This window comes from Arachis stenosperma, chromosome 3, assembly GCF_014773155.1.
Source record: "Arachis stenosperma cultivar V10309 chromosome 3, arast.V10309.gnm1.PFL2, whole genome shotgun sequence".
NCBI lineage: Eukaryota > Viridiplantae > Streptophyta > Magnoliopsida > Fabales > Fabaceae > Arachis > Arachis stenosperma.
In genome coordinates, this window is record NC_080379.1 from 139,448,454 (window position 1) to 139,462,782 (window position 14,329).

Here is a 14,329-nt window from a genome sequence, read left to right on the forward strand (position 1 = left end):
ATTTACTCAAAAAATATTGAACAATACAAAGGAGTGTGCAATACCCACTGAACGCACTACAAAAAATTAGACTAAAATGGCATTAATTTTATGGCGGTTTTACAGAACCGCCATTTTTCCCGCTAATTTCGGCGGTTTTAGCTTATGCCATAATGTTTGAGGCTTATGTGGCGGTTTTAGTTGATTGTGGCGGTTTAAAACCGTCACTATCATTTTTTCATTTGTCTTTTTAACTCGCCTAATGTACATAGTATTTGACTGTATGAGAGACCGAGAGTGATAAGTGTAATTTCTCAATAAAAAGTGAATGCCGAACCCTAATCCCTAATCCCTTGCCGCCGTTCATCTTCTGCCACTGTCATTCATCTCCTCGCTACCACTCATCCACTCGTTACAACTCATATCCTTGTCGCTGCAAGAAACGTCGTTGTTGTTGCCTTCAGCGAGTTTTAGTTCTCGATCTGTCCTCAATCTGAAGGTTTGTCGCTGCCGCTTATTTCACTGCCATTGTTCTTCTCCTCGTCGTCACTCATCCCATCACCATATCAAGCAATATCGTGTCGCTAGCTTCAATGAGGTTCTGGCTTCGATCTGAAGGTTAGCCACCGTCACTCATTCCATTGCCGCCTTTATTTATCACCTCGCCGCCGCAAGTAATGCCGTTTTTGCTACCTTTAGCGAGCCTCTGTGATTTTTTTCCGCCTTCATCTTCTTTTGATTTTTTCTTCCTCTTCATAATTTTAGATCTAGTTCATGATCTAATAGGAAGAAACAGAGAATGCTTGTTTTTCCTCATTTATTTTTACTTTGATTGATCTTCTGCGTTGTTGACGATGGTGCCAGAGGTGGTGGAATTTTGCTACACGTTGATGAGGAGAGAACCATAACAATTGTCTCGATGTGAATATAGCTGAAACGGAATCCTAGAGGCCGTGCTGGCTTCGGCAAATGTACGTGACATGATCGATGAGATTGAGAACTGCTCTTCTCACTTGCTTGCGGTAAGTGCTCTCTGATTTTTTTTCATTTTTCGCTAAATTTACAATTATGCCCCGCGAAGAAGGAGGAATAGATGTGATTGAAACCTGTGTGTTTTGGAATGTTCATGAGCCTTCCCCTGAATTATTATCATGTTTTGTTTTTTCTTCTGTGTTTCTCTCTCTCATTTGATCTTTATTTATTGTGTTTTCTTCATGCTACTCAACTCAGTAAAATTTTGAAGAGACTAATAGATTATTATAAAATCTCCATTCCAAGAGACTCGACTGGAAGGGTGAACAGTTTCTTATTACAAACATTTAGTAATAATGCATTTATTGCACTCTACGTGTTTGTTATTTTGCTTCTTAGAAATTGCTTCTATTAGTTCTGTATTTGGTTGTAGCTCCTGGTTTAAGATTTGGAGTTTGTTCTTTGTTGCATCTGAGTTTCAAGGATTTCATGATTTAACTTGAATTCTGCTTGTTTAAAACTGGATAAGTTATTAGTTGCTTGAATTACATAGTAGCAGCATTGGGGTTATTTATGAAGACAATGTAAAATTGAAGATGTGATAGGTAAAGCAAATTAGGGTTATCTTTGTACTTTGAAGACAATGTAAAATTAACAGAAGGCGTTTTAGAATTACAGTCTAATTTATGAAGATGAGATAGGTAAAGCAAATTTTTTAACTGGTTTCTTGTTGCCTTTGGGGTTATTTCTGCAGACTGCTCATATTTGATAACATAGAGAGAATGAAAGCTTAAAGGAGCATATCCATGGGAAATTTTGAAAGAAATTAGAAGGATTTTAGAGGAGCCTCTCGATAATAATTGGACCTATTTTTATTTATTTATTTATTTCAATGTTTGAATGCTGGTAGATCCCTTGAAGACCCCCTTAAATTGGAGGACGAGGTTGCAGATTGCTAATGAAGTTGTAGTAGCACTGGTAAGCTCTTCAAACAAAAGCTTGTCAAAGAACCAAATTTGCCTAATGTGTTTTGACTTGAAACTGCACTCTTCTTATCATATTTTCTAATGCAAGTAATTTGAGGACTATGAAAAGTTAATGTCTCATTGAGTTCATGAATTGCTATTAGATGCGTGACATCCCTGCTAAGCTGTAACTGTTTAGCATTTCTCATTCTTGGCATTTATGATAAAATAAATATTGGAAAGTATGGTACTTGGTTTCATGGAAGCGAGTGTAAATTAGTTTATATATATATATATATATATATATATATATATATATATATATATATCAATTCTCCTACCTTAAAACATGTTCGTATATAGGAAGATTAAAATTTTTACAGAGTTTCCAACAGTTGCATGTTTCATTCAGTTTACCAATGATAAAAACAAAAGCTTAAATGTGTATCTGCAAGATAGTTCAGTATGACTTGGCCTGTTTATGAGTTCTTTCTTTTGACCGATATGATTGTAGAAACATGAATATATGAGGCTATTTTGTCACTTATATCCGTGACAAATTATTTAACGTTTCACAAAAGTTGTGAAACATGATTCTGATTTTGGGCTTTTATTGTGTTGATTGTGGCTGCAGGAATACTTGTTTCTTTTTAGTGATCTACCAGCATATCATGTCTCCATCAGCTCAGGCAATATTATGTTAGATGAGAACTTTGCAGCTAAAGTAAGGAAACATTTCTTTTCTCACTAGAACTATCATCTTTTATATTTGATTAACATGCCAGAAGTAAATAAAGCACTTCAATGTTAAAATAGTGTGACACTAGCTTTTTTTCTCTAATACAGCTATTAGATTTTGGCTTTCTTACTCCTAGTGCAAACTCTGTCATGATGGCAAATTCAGGAGGTCCTTATCTCTTAACAGAATACAAAACTGAGGTACTTATTCTTAGTTACTTCACGTTAATGCGCTCACTGGCCTCATCTTGCATTTCAGATAGCATGAAGCAAAAGAGTTGCAAGATATACATTTACAATTATGACTTATTATTACTCCCAGGGAAAATGAGTTATTGTATTAGGAGAAGTTATATATAGAAATCTATATAATCTATTTTAATTAATTTTACTTTTTTTTAAATGCTACTCGTGATAAATTGATCGTAAGATAATAAGAGTTTACACTCCATTTTATAATGTGATCTTTTGTTTATAATATGTTAGTTTAATTATATCAATTTAGCAGGTTTCAGAAAAAGTTGTATCTAGTACAATATATATTGAAGTATGCTTATACTATAAATTAGATAAATGAATTTTCTAAATAATTTTACAATTAATTATTTTTTAAAATTTTTAAATAACTTGAAAATATAATTAAAATGAAATGAATATTGTGAAGATAGTAATGAAATAATGAGATTTTTATCCATAGAATATAAATATCCTTGAAGTATAAAAGTAGAAAAACTTTATAGAAAAGATAAATTTCTGAAAATTTTAATGATATATTAGATTCATAATTTTTTTTCATTTTTGTATTTTTAGCAAGCATCTTTTATTTCGGTATCAAATCAATTATGACTGTACGGAGCTTAAAAATCTTCTAGCAGTGGCAAAATTATGTATCAAATCAAGGGACAAGGCTACATTTACAATCTCTCAGTTATTTCGGTATCTGCAAAGGAAGATTGATATTTCCCATGACAAGGTACGATAGATAGCTTTTGTTTATTTAAAGTATATAATTTATGCTTAATGCTTCTCTTCCTTCAGGAGGAATGAGAGTCGATCCAATGAAGCAGCAGTGTTGGAGGAAGCATTAATCGAGCCACGCATTATGCTGCAGAGTTCTACAAATTCAGAGATAATTGGAGATGGCTTCCGCTGGAGGAAGTACGGGCAGAAGGTGGTGAAGGGCAATCCATATCCTCAGTTTGTACTTATTGATTGTTCTTTAGTACCAATAATTAAAGTTGCATACACGGTCAGAATAAATCTTTGAAAAAAAATGAATTTTCAGTTCTGCTTTGTAGTGCTTTAATGATCTCTTCATTTCTTTGTATTGCTGTATGACTATAATGTAGATGGTGAATGTGAGATTTCCCACCATCTCTTCACCGTATACTCTCCAAAGATTAATTTGCTAATAAAATGATCCCTAAAAGGTTGGTGATTACAAGTTTTACTTCCTGCTTCTAAAATGTAAGTTAAAACTAAGGACTCAAGAGAGTTTAAAATCATACTCATATGACTACTAACTAGCATCTTGTTCTTTTTCTTTTCTCATTAATTTTATTCTGATAACATAAACTGACATATATTACAGAAGTTATTACAGATGTACAAATGTAAAGTGTAATGTTCAAAAGCATGTGGAGAGAGAAATAGATGATCCAAGAGCATTTGTCACTACATATGAGGGTAAGCACAATCACGAGATGCCAACCAAGAACATCAACCCAAATGTCCCCTCTGAGAGAGATTCACAAGCTTCTCTTAGTAAAGACAAACCATGATTTTAACACGACAATCAAGTTTAACAATAACACACTACTATGATTCAATAGCTACTGTCTTAAAACCTATGAATTTGTATTGTGGAGTCAGTGACATACACCATTGTAACTCTTCAATTGTGGTGTGTTTAACAATATTCTATTAATTTGCATATATACAATTACTTGATGTTTGATTTATGGTTATGCCTTTTTTTAGTTATTATGATATTTTTAAGTGAGTTTCGAAAATATTATTTTAAATTAGTGGTTTCAATCTTATTTTAAAAAGCATAAAATTGTCATCATAATTAGGTACAAACGATGGTTAGAAACTCCCATTTTAAATGAAGACGATGCCATTATACGCTGGTAAAAACGGCAGTTAAAAACTGTCATTTTAAACGAAAATGATGCCATTATAACATGATAAAAATAGCAGTTAGAAACTGCCATTTTAAACACACAAGATGCCATTATAACCTGGTAAAAATGGCGGTTATAATGGTAAAAACGGCGGTTAAAAACTGCCATTTTAAACAGAAATGATGCCACAACATTCTAGTAAAAACAGCAGTTATAGCCACTATTTTAAACAATTCAAAAACCGCCATTTTATACGAAAATAATGGCGGTTCCAAACTGCCATTTTAACCCTAAAAAAACCGCCGTATTAACCTCAGGTAATTGTGGCGGTTTTCAGAAAACCGCCGTAATAACCAGAATGGCGCCCATAATAACGGCGTTTCTTGGAGGCGCCATTTTCGGTAATAATGGCGGTTCTAACCGCCATAATTACCAAAAGTAACCGCCGTTTTAACGTTGTTTTTTTGTAGTGACGCTCTTGCAATACAAAAATGGTAAAACAAGAGGGAAAATTTAAAATCAAAATAAACTACTATTCTTCTCTCCTAACAAGAAATCTACATAAAAAAATAAGGAATCATAGCGTATAGTTCAACTTTAAGAATCAAGTATAATTATTATCATTAAATTTGGTGTGTATAGAAAAATCATTTATGCTTGTAATCTCTTCATATATTAATTCATATAGAACAAACTCCATAGATGGTGGCACATGAAGCCATATCTGCTGTTGCTACTGCATGAGCCCTGGTCTGAACTTGAAGATGCTGACAAGCTGGGTACATCCTCAAGCTTGTAGCCATTGCAAAAACAGCAAGCACAAGCGGTAACTACAAGCATACTTACACATGGTTATCATATTAATCGATACCAAATCAAAATGCTACAGAAATCTTTTGATTGCCCACAATAGCTAAATTATTACCTATAATAAAATAATGTGTCATCTGAGGAGAGTTCAGCAACATGAATAACACAATATAACTGAAGGACAAATCAAATACAGGTTTAAAAACTACAATGATGAAGTAGCAAAGCATTAGCTACAACAGTAATTAGATTACCTATAGTAAAAAAAATCCAGAAAATTAGTACTAATTAGCACTTTATTTAGATTAAATTATATATAATAACATGTATGTAAAACTTCAAAACTACATGAAAAAGTGGGGGCATTAATCACAGTCCTCATCACTTAGCTTGTTATAGAAAAAAAAGTGTTTGGAAGATTGTAAAAATCTCCACTAATACTAGCTATAGCTTAATTAGCTTCTTATCTTATCTTATACTATATTATATATTCTCTGACTTGAAGATGGTGACAAGATGTGTACATCTTTAAACTTGTAGTCATTGCAAAAATCAAAACAACATTCAAATTGCAGGATAAGGAATATAAAAAATTCAAAGAAGAATAGTCAAATAGACTAATCGCAATTTATAATTAGAGATTAAATTAAATTCATTATTAGGTAAAAAAATTAATATTAAATTTCGATCCTAATTTTAGCCTCTAAACAAAAAATTCCTAAGAAGGAAAAGAATAAGGCCATGGTCATTTCTATAAATAGTATATTAAAATTGATATACATTAGCTATACATAATTATACACACACTCAAACACTAGAAATATGATGTATTTCTAGTAAAAATATCAAAGAACCTTATAAAATTAAATAATTAAAAAACTATGTTAATTAATTGACATTGGAAGTCAGTAAAAAAGGTCCTAGTGCATATTTGATGAGGTCAGAACTATCATGATACTCGTGAAAGTTGTAGTTGGTCCTCCAACATTCATCAACTATCTAGTTGTATCATTTATCGATCATTATATAATGAATATCATTTACATCGTTCCACTCTTCCATACAACTTCATCCATTAAATTAATCTAATCACTTTATAAAAGTAATATAATCATATAAAATGGAACATAAATCACAATAAAATTTAAAAAATGTTATTTGAACTCTTGGAAGACTCTAGACACTCAACAACTTGTGAGTAGATGTTAGTTTTTGTAAAAATGAATTGGTGCAAATAATCTAGAAATTGGAATAGATAACAATTCCAACAATTCCACATTTTGAATGAATCATATCCTGTTATTATCTCTTAGATGTATGCATCAATTAATGCTATGTATTTAGGATATTGTTCTAGTTCCATAAGATGAGTAACTAGAATCATGAAAATGAGCAGAAGATGTATTACATACCACTTTTGCAATAATCTCAGTGCTCTAACGAACATCATTTGTGGCCTCAAATAGCACCCATGCCCATTTGTCACTATTGGAGCAATCCGCTATGTATTGGACACCACTTTTCTGACATCTTGAGGCTTCAATCCAGCTTTTGCCTCCATCAATAGAAACATCGACTCTCTCAATGCCTCTGCCACCATCTGATGCTACATATCCACTATTTTTACCTAAATGTAATATCAAAGTATTAAACTCAAACATTTAGGAAATGTAAAAAAGAATCAAGAAAAGAAACATGTTTGTGCATTTCATATCGAACCAACAAAAGCACATTCATGATCATGCATGAGTAGCCCATGTACACGATCATATAAACTAACCTTCCCAGAATTTAGTGTGCTCACATCTTCTAGAGAAATATAGCACACTACCAAAATGAAATCATTACTTATTAATACCAAAGTATTCCTTAGAAAATGTCAAAATTTATTTTGTCTAGTGGATTAGGGCCTGAATTTGAAAATATCAATCAACTTTTTTTGCTTCAGAATTCATTGCCTAACTGAAAGAAATCAACAGAATTGTATCCATGAATAAAACTAAAAACAAGAAGTAATCCATGATGTGTAATTTAAATACACATCATAATAGTTATCTTAGACTTATCAACACTAACAAACTCAACATGTTTTTCACCAAATTGATGAGTACTATTGGTCAACTTTAGTATTCCAACTAGTTCAAGAATATTAGACAATGTGGCACCTCCCCAAACATCTGAGTCAAAAAATTTATTTGAAAATTAATTCAGAATTTAGGATCTATTCTGTTAAACATTTCAGCTAATAAGCTAACTATGCAAGGAACACAAACAATAAGAAGCCTCAGGTTCAGTTGCACCCATGTAACTTGATCCTGAGATCCAATTCAAGCCTTGTCAATTTTCTTGCACTTTTGGATGAAACAGCGAAAAAGAACAAAAATCAAAAGTCATTAATCATTTCAAATTAAATGCATTATTAGGTAAAAATCAATATTAAAATTGTTAAGTGATAATCGTCATAAATTATCAAAATACTAAAATTGGCATCTAAATTAATTAAAAAAGAAAAAATAGAGTCACAAAGAGCGAAGAACAAACCAGATAAGAGAAGAGGATGTAGCAGAGCAGTGATCGTGAGCAAGAAAGACCCACAAACTGGAAGTGCAGGACAACGTGGCAGTGTCGTTGGCAGATTGGATTTTGCTTCACCGTCTTTTATTCTTAGCAAGAACAAATACAAAACAACAGAGTAAATTGAAACCAAATAAAAAAAAGGGATGGAATTGGAACCAAATAATAGAAAAAGAAATATGAACCATATTAAAAGAAGGCATAATCTCAACCAAGTGGCATGAGGAAACTAGAAGTGAAGGAGCAGAGCAAAAGAATGGAAGCACGAGTAGCAACGCTAGCAGGACGCTCATGCATAGCATAGAGAAAACGGCGAGTGGATCTGGCAGAGCAGAGGAAGCAGAAGAGGAGCAAGGCGTAAAAAGAACATTTTTTGTACATAAATTCCAAGATTAATCTACATACAAGACAAAAGTAGTTTAGTTTCTTTATAACAAACTTAACCATAATATCATAAAAGCTCATAAACTATGAAAAATAAATAAATAAATAAAAGATCCAAGGAATTTTACTGGATAGTAGTTTCCTGCCACAGGTTGAGTAACTTGAAAGGGCCAATCTTCTCTGTGATCACAAACCTGCGTAAGCATTTTTTAGTCAGAAAACTCAATGTTGAACATCTTTCCTAGGAGAATTTTTAGTTACAAACAAAAGAAAATTGGAATCAGAGTTACCCTTTTCAGAAAATCTCTTCCATTAGAATTAGTATAATACTCTTTGTTTATAGCCATATTTGTTGTTATTTGTGTGATCACCTCTTTTCCAACTCCATCATCAGTTGGAATTGGACCAACCTTCATAAAACAATTTGTTTCTTAACCTTAGACAATTAACATCATAATATTCTATTTTGCATGATGAAAAAAGTGACTTCTCACTATTCCAAATAATGCAACTCACAGTTATTCAACTTCAGCATGGTCTTCATCTTTTTAAAGCCTAATAACCTTCAAAAAATAAATAAAACAAATAAATAGGAAGCAAATGACATGCTTATGGACAAAGCAAACCCATTTAAATATTTTGAAAACAATAGGACATACCATTATATGTTGAAAAAGAAAAAAGACAATAAACACTAAATTGGTTTAAAGGACACTAACCTGGTAAATCCAAGAGCTAAACACTTGATGAATCTCATCAACTAGTGGCCCATGGATTACTTTTCAAGGAACCTGCATATCAAATAGAAAACAAATTTAAATATAAGCTTCAAAGGAATTATAAATATAATATTTGTGTGTATTGAGAAATCATGTAATCACAGTTTTTTTGTTATATTATAACTAACGCCATGAACTAGTTGATTTAGAGAATAAAAAGCACATGCAATGCTTGATGAACAAGAAAGAAATTATTATAAGAATCCTGAGGCATAATAGCATAAGATAGATACAAACGAATAAACGACATCATTTGAAAGAGGGCTACGCAACATAGATTATTGGGTACAAAAATTGAGCAAAACCAATTTCAAAGTGCATAAAAAGAAAGTTCAAAATAAATCAAACTAAAAATAACAAACTAGAAGTAATTAGCAAAGCATAAGGAATTAAGGAGGAACCGACAGTGAGCAGAAGTTCAAGAGTAAAGGGGGCATTCTCTAATTTCAAGGTCAAAGTATGCAACAATCCAGCTAAAGGAGTTATTACTATAAAACTAAAAATGAAAGAGCACATGTAGGAATTGAACCCAAGGCCAATTAGCCAACACTATATGATTCCTACTAGTTAAGCCAATGCTCATAAAATATCAATGAGATTCATAAAAATATCAAAGTTTAGTGTCCAGACCATGGAAATAAAAATATCTACTAATATTAAACATTAAACTATTAAAGGATTAGCTTAGGACGAGATCCACCATGTATAAACTCAGTTACTATTTGCTTGAACAAGAGCTCAATAGCATTAGAAGGAACCTGGATTCAGATACATCTCATGTGAGATAGATAAGATAAAAAAGAACATAAGGGAACAACCTAGAATAAATGATAAACCAACAGAATAATCAAATTCTGATTCGGGAAAAAAAAAAGAAAGAATAAGAAGAGACGAATCAAAACATTTTGATTAAGAAAAATTCCAAGCATACTGTACTTTGTCATGGCAAACCAGAACCACTGTACCAAACAAATTCGTAATGTCCAGTTGATGGGACTGATCACATAGTGAGAAGGGTCACAATTCGATACATACAGCATACCAAATTTCACCAAATTTTCAAATACAATACCTAAATATCTTTCTGAAGAAATTGATAGAAGTCTAACAAAATTAATCGGTGAACCCTAATTCAACATACTTATAATTGACTATGTATAAATATGCTAACATTTGAACAAGAATTGATACTAAATGATGTGATGATGATGATGCACAGTCAAACCCAAATTTGAGTTTCACGCACGGTGGAGGAGAGGGGAAACTTCGACGGTAGTGACAGGAGGATGGGTTGGCAGCCACACAACTCAAAGATGGCATAGACTCGCACGGGTGGAGCAGAAAACAAGGGAGGGTATTGCACACTGTGGAGGAGGGATTAGCAGTTTCACGAGCCGTCAGAGTAGAGGGTAATGGTCGACGGCGGTGAGAGGAAGATGGCTCGGCAACCACGCAACTCGACGGTGATATAGTGGGGCACGATGGAGCAGGAAAGAGGTTCGTGCGCTTTGCTCTCTCCATTGGCGGGTTCCTCTATTTCTTAATTTTGGGAAATATGAATTAAATTTGAGTAACTTCAATATAAGAATTGGGGTTAGCGGCGGGGCTACATGGATTCAACACTAATTCAGGTTGATTCAATGTCAGATTGAAGGTCTAAAATGGAATCGCAGCTATCCTCTCAAATTGCTGCAGTTGGAGAAACGGCAGACAATTTGCCGCCGCTATCCTCTGTGTTTCCTGTAGTGAATATAAAAGACCATTATCTCATGAGATGGCTTCAAACCTCAATAGACTCATCATTCAACAATGGAATGTTCGATTGCACTTATGTGCATCAAGTTTGGACCAAGATTTAGGAATTTGTTGAAAAAATCTTGAAAATCAAGATTCAAACAAATCAAAATTCAATTAAAAGGACAACCAAGAAACATGGAATACGCGCCTCAAATTACTTGAAGAAGCTTTGAATTGTAGTGGATGCTTTGCTGCAATTGGTTACTACAACATTTTTGGTCTATGGTAATCCTTATTCGAAACAACGTTTAATAAAAGTTCTCTTAAATAGGCAAAGACAATATTTTAGGCCAATTTCCTTTGAACAGGGAAAATATAAAATTTTTTGCTACCCATAAAAATAGTTATCTTTGATATCTAAGACTACATTTACAACATGTTGCAATATAAAAAAATTTAAGACAACATTTTCAAATAAAAATACATTTTATAAGAGTAGTAAAAAAATTTAATAAATAACACTTATAAAAAGTTGCCTAAAATTATTCATAGTTAAAAATTTTAGTAAAAAACTTTTAATCATATTCTCACCTATTTTATTTGTTTACCAATTTCCCTATGAACCTAAAATTTAACCTCCGGCTCCTAAATGTCCTCTACCTCCTCACTCCTTTTCCTCTCCAACGCCGAAGAAATTGTCTCCCTCTCCCACAGTCCTCCCTCTGCTTCGTACCTCCGCCATTGCCACTCCAAGACATCACCAACCCTGATTCGCATCTCACAACCCTTTCCTCTTCCTCTCCCTTCCTGTAGCGCCTCTCTCTCCATCGTTCTCCACGACACGGATCCACACTGCACGTCTTGTCCTCTCCTAGTAGCACACTGTCATCCTTGTAGCGCCTCTCTCTCTCTGTCGTCCTCCCTGCACTCTATCACTCTGTCTTCATTAGCAACTCATCAAGAATGGAGCTTGAGACAGGTTAGTTCTTCTATTTCTGATTCAACCTCTTCTTGATATTTTTGCTTTTTGATTTTTTCTGTTTTTCTATTGATTTTTATTTCTTGATTTACTGTTCTCTCTTCTAATTTGTGCTAGTTTCTACTACTGTTATTTTTTATTTTATTAATTATTATTGATTTTAATTTGTTAATTGTTATTGTTATTGTTATTGTTGTTTCCAAGGTAGTTAGAATCGCAAGTTAACTCGCAAAGTCGTATGTTTTTGCGATTCTATTCCTCCTTTTCTTAATGTTCTTGCTTTGCATCTCAAAGAAGTAGTGTTCACGTAGAATCGACGAGTAAGTATGCCAAATCTCCAGAATTACGTTTACAGTGGCAAGCGATATCCAAGGTAGCAGGGTGAGCAAGAAGCTGGTGTCTGTGGCCCAATTCAAAACCTAACTCAAATTCAGTCTCCAATCCATTGAGAGGAAGACTTGAACCCTATGTTTATGTGTGTTTAGCTTCATGCCCCCATTTTTTTGCCAGAATGATAGGTAACTGATTAACTTCTGTTATTTATCAGTTAGAAGTTCACTCTTTTTTTTAGATTCTGATTATAATTAGATTTTATATTTTTTATTTTTTTATAGTAATTTCTCTAATATCTTTGATGAAGAGTGGTTCATTAATTCTTTAGCTAATAATGTAAAAATGATCAATAAGGTAACTAAAAAATCAGTTCATGCCACCAACATGGAAATCCAACAATGAAGTCCTTGAAGATGCTTTATTTACTCTCAAAATTAAGATAAAGTTTATTAGTTTACTGCATTGTCAATTAGTTTTTATTTTACTTAAAACTTGATTGGATTTCTAATATTTAGATTTCTTTGGTTTTACCTATTCTTATTAAATTTAGAGCAATTTTAATCTATGACGTATAATATAACTAGTTTTGTATAGTTTGAATTACTCTATTAATATAGTAATATCTTGATTTCAATTGTGCGCTTCCCACAATATACCTAACTGTTGTTCATATCTTTTTTATATTCAGATTTCGTATATATTTTTACACATTTTTATTAATTTTAGAGAAACTTTAATCTAGTTGGAATTGAAACTAGCAGTATATTAGCTGTCATTTATTCCAATATTCAAATTGCTCAATTCAGCAAATAATTTTTTTCTAACATGTTGAAAGGTACTTTAAGTAAAACCGTATACTACTATAAGTTACTGCAGACTATAATTATGAAGAGAAAGATCTTTGAACAAGACAAAATGGTGGCACTTTATTATTTGTTTAATTATTTGATGGAACGAGATATGAAATAATTTTATATAAATCCCTCACCTTCTATTGTGAAGATGTAGAATTATCTCATCCTTTTCTTTAATTGTTTTATAAATTCTCCTTCTTAAGCTTTTATTTTTTTCATAATATTTTTAAATTTATGCTTAATCGGTTAGTAAGAAGGTGATTCATTGGTGAATGTGACATGTTCTCTTCTAGTATATAGAAATCAAATTGTTTTGAGGCTGAAATTATTCTCTTATTTGATTTCTTATTAAATTGCAGCCTCTCGCAAGTTACATGTAAAATCTACAACTTGTAAAAATGGCCATTGGATTGCAATTATCAAAGCCCTAGTTATGTGAATACCATGTTAGATTTATTTATGCAAATCATCATCGATCTTCATCATCATTTCCATATTATAAATTACAAAACAATCATTAAGTCCTTTGGTTACAGAAGTAAAAAGGAGAATGTGGGTCAAGTGTTGTTTTAATCTCTTTTTTTACTTTTATGTATAAATTTTTGACTTAACATATTTCATAAATTTTTATGTTTGATTGTTAACAATATAATTATGAACATGAAAAAATAAAAATATTAGCAGTATATGGAACAACATATTAATTTGTGATTTCTAACAGAATTATTGATTCAATTCGTTATTTGGTCACAGGTGAGTATGGTTGGACTGTAAACATGGAGAGGATTATGAAAGCTAAGGTCTTGAGAGATAACTGACTACATGTCTAGCAAGAAGAGTATAGAGATCAACCCTGATAATGGCATTATGGAAGAACTGAGAAAGAGAATGGAAGCTGATGAACTGGAGTAGAAAAGAAGAAGAACATAAAAGAAACCATGTATTTTTTAGTTTGGTTATATTTATTATGATTTGAATTAGTAACTGCAAGTATATGTATTTAAAATTTATTTAGTTGAATTTGAAATAAATTTTTAATTTAATATATATGCAATATATTAGCTTATTAGCTTATCTTCTCTTTATTTATATTAAATTT

The 14,329-nt window shown here is 32.3% G+C and overlaps 1 protein-coding gene across 1 annotated transcript; it reads left to right on the forward strand.

Moving 5' to 3' along the window:
* The first annotated feature begins 1,851 nt into the window (after nucleotides 1-1,851).
* On the forward strand, nucleotides 1,852-4,435 carry LOC130966759 (probable WRKY transcription factor 14). The gene is made up of 6 exons (XM_057891583.1): nucleotides 1,852-1,929; nucleotides 2,551-2,640; nucleotides 2,763-2,878; nucleotides 3,465-3,590; nucleotides 3,693-3,851; nucleotides 4,246-4,435. The coding sequence occupies exons 1-6, from the start codon at nucleotides 1,852-1,854 to the stop codon at nucleotides 4,433-4,435; spliced, it is 759 nt and encodes a 252-aa protein (XP_057747566.1).
* The last annotated feature ends 9,894 nt before the right edge of the window (nucleotides 4,436-14,329 follow it).

Bases quoted from the DNA above. Each gene is read 5' to 3' on its own strand.
- LOC130966759 (XM_057891583.1), top strand. From the start codon at position 1,852: ATGCTGGTAGATCCCTTGAAGACCCCCTTAAATTGGAGGACGAGGTTG. The intron at 2,641-2,762 runs GTAAGGAAACAT...TCTCTAATACAG, and splicing joins ATGAGAACTTTGCAGCTAAA to CTATTAGATTTTGGCTTTCT. The intron at 3,852-4,245 runs GTTTGTACTTAT...CATATATTACAG, and splicing joins AAGGGCAATCCATATCCTCA to AAGTTATTACAGATGTACAA.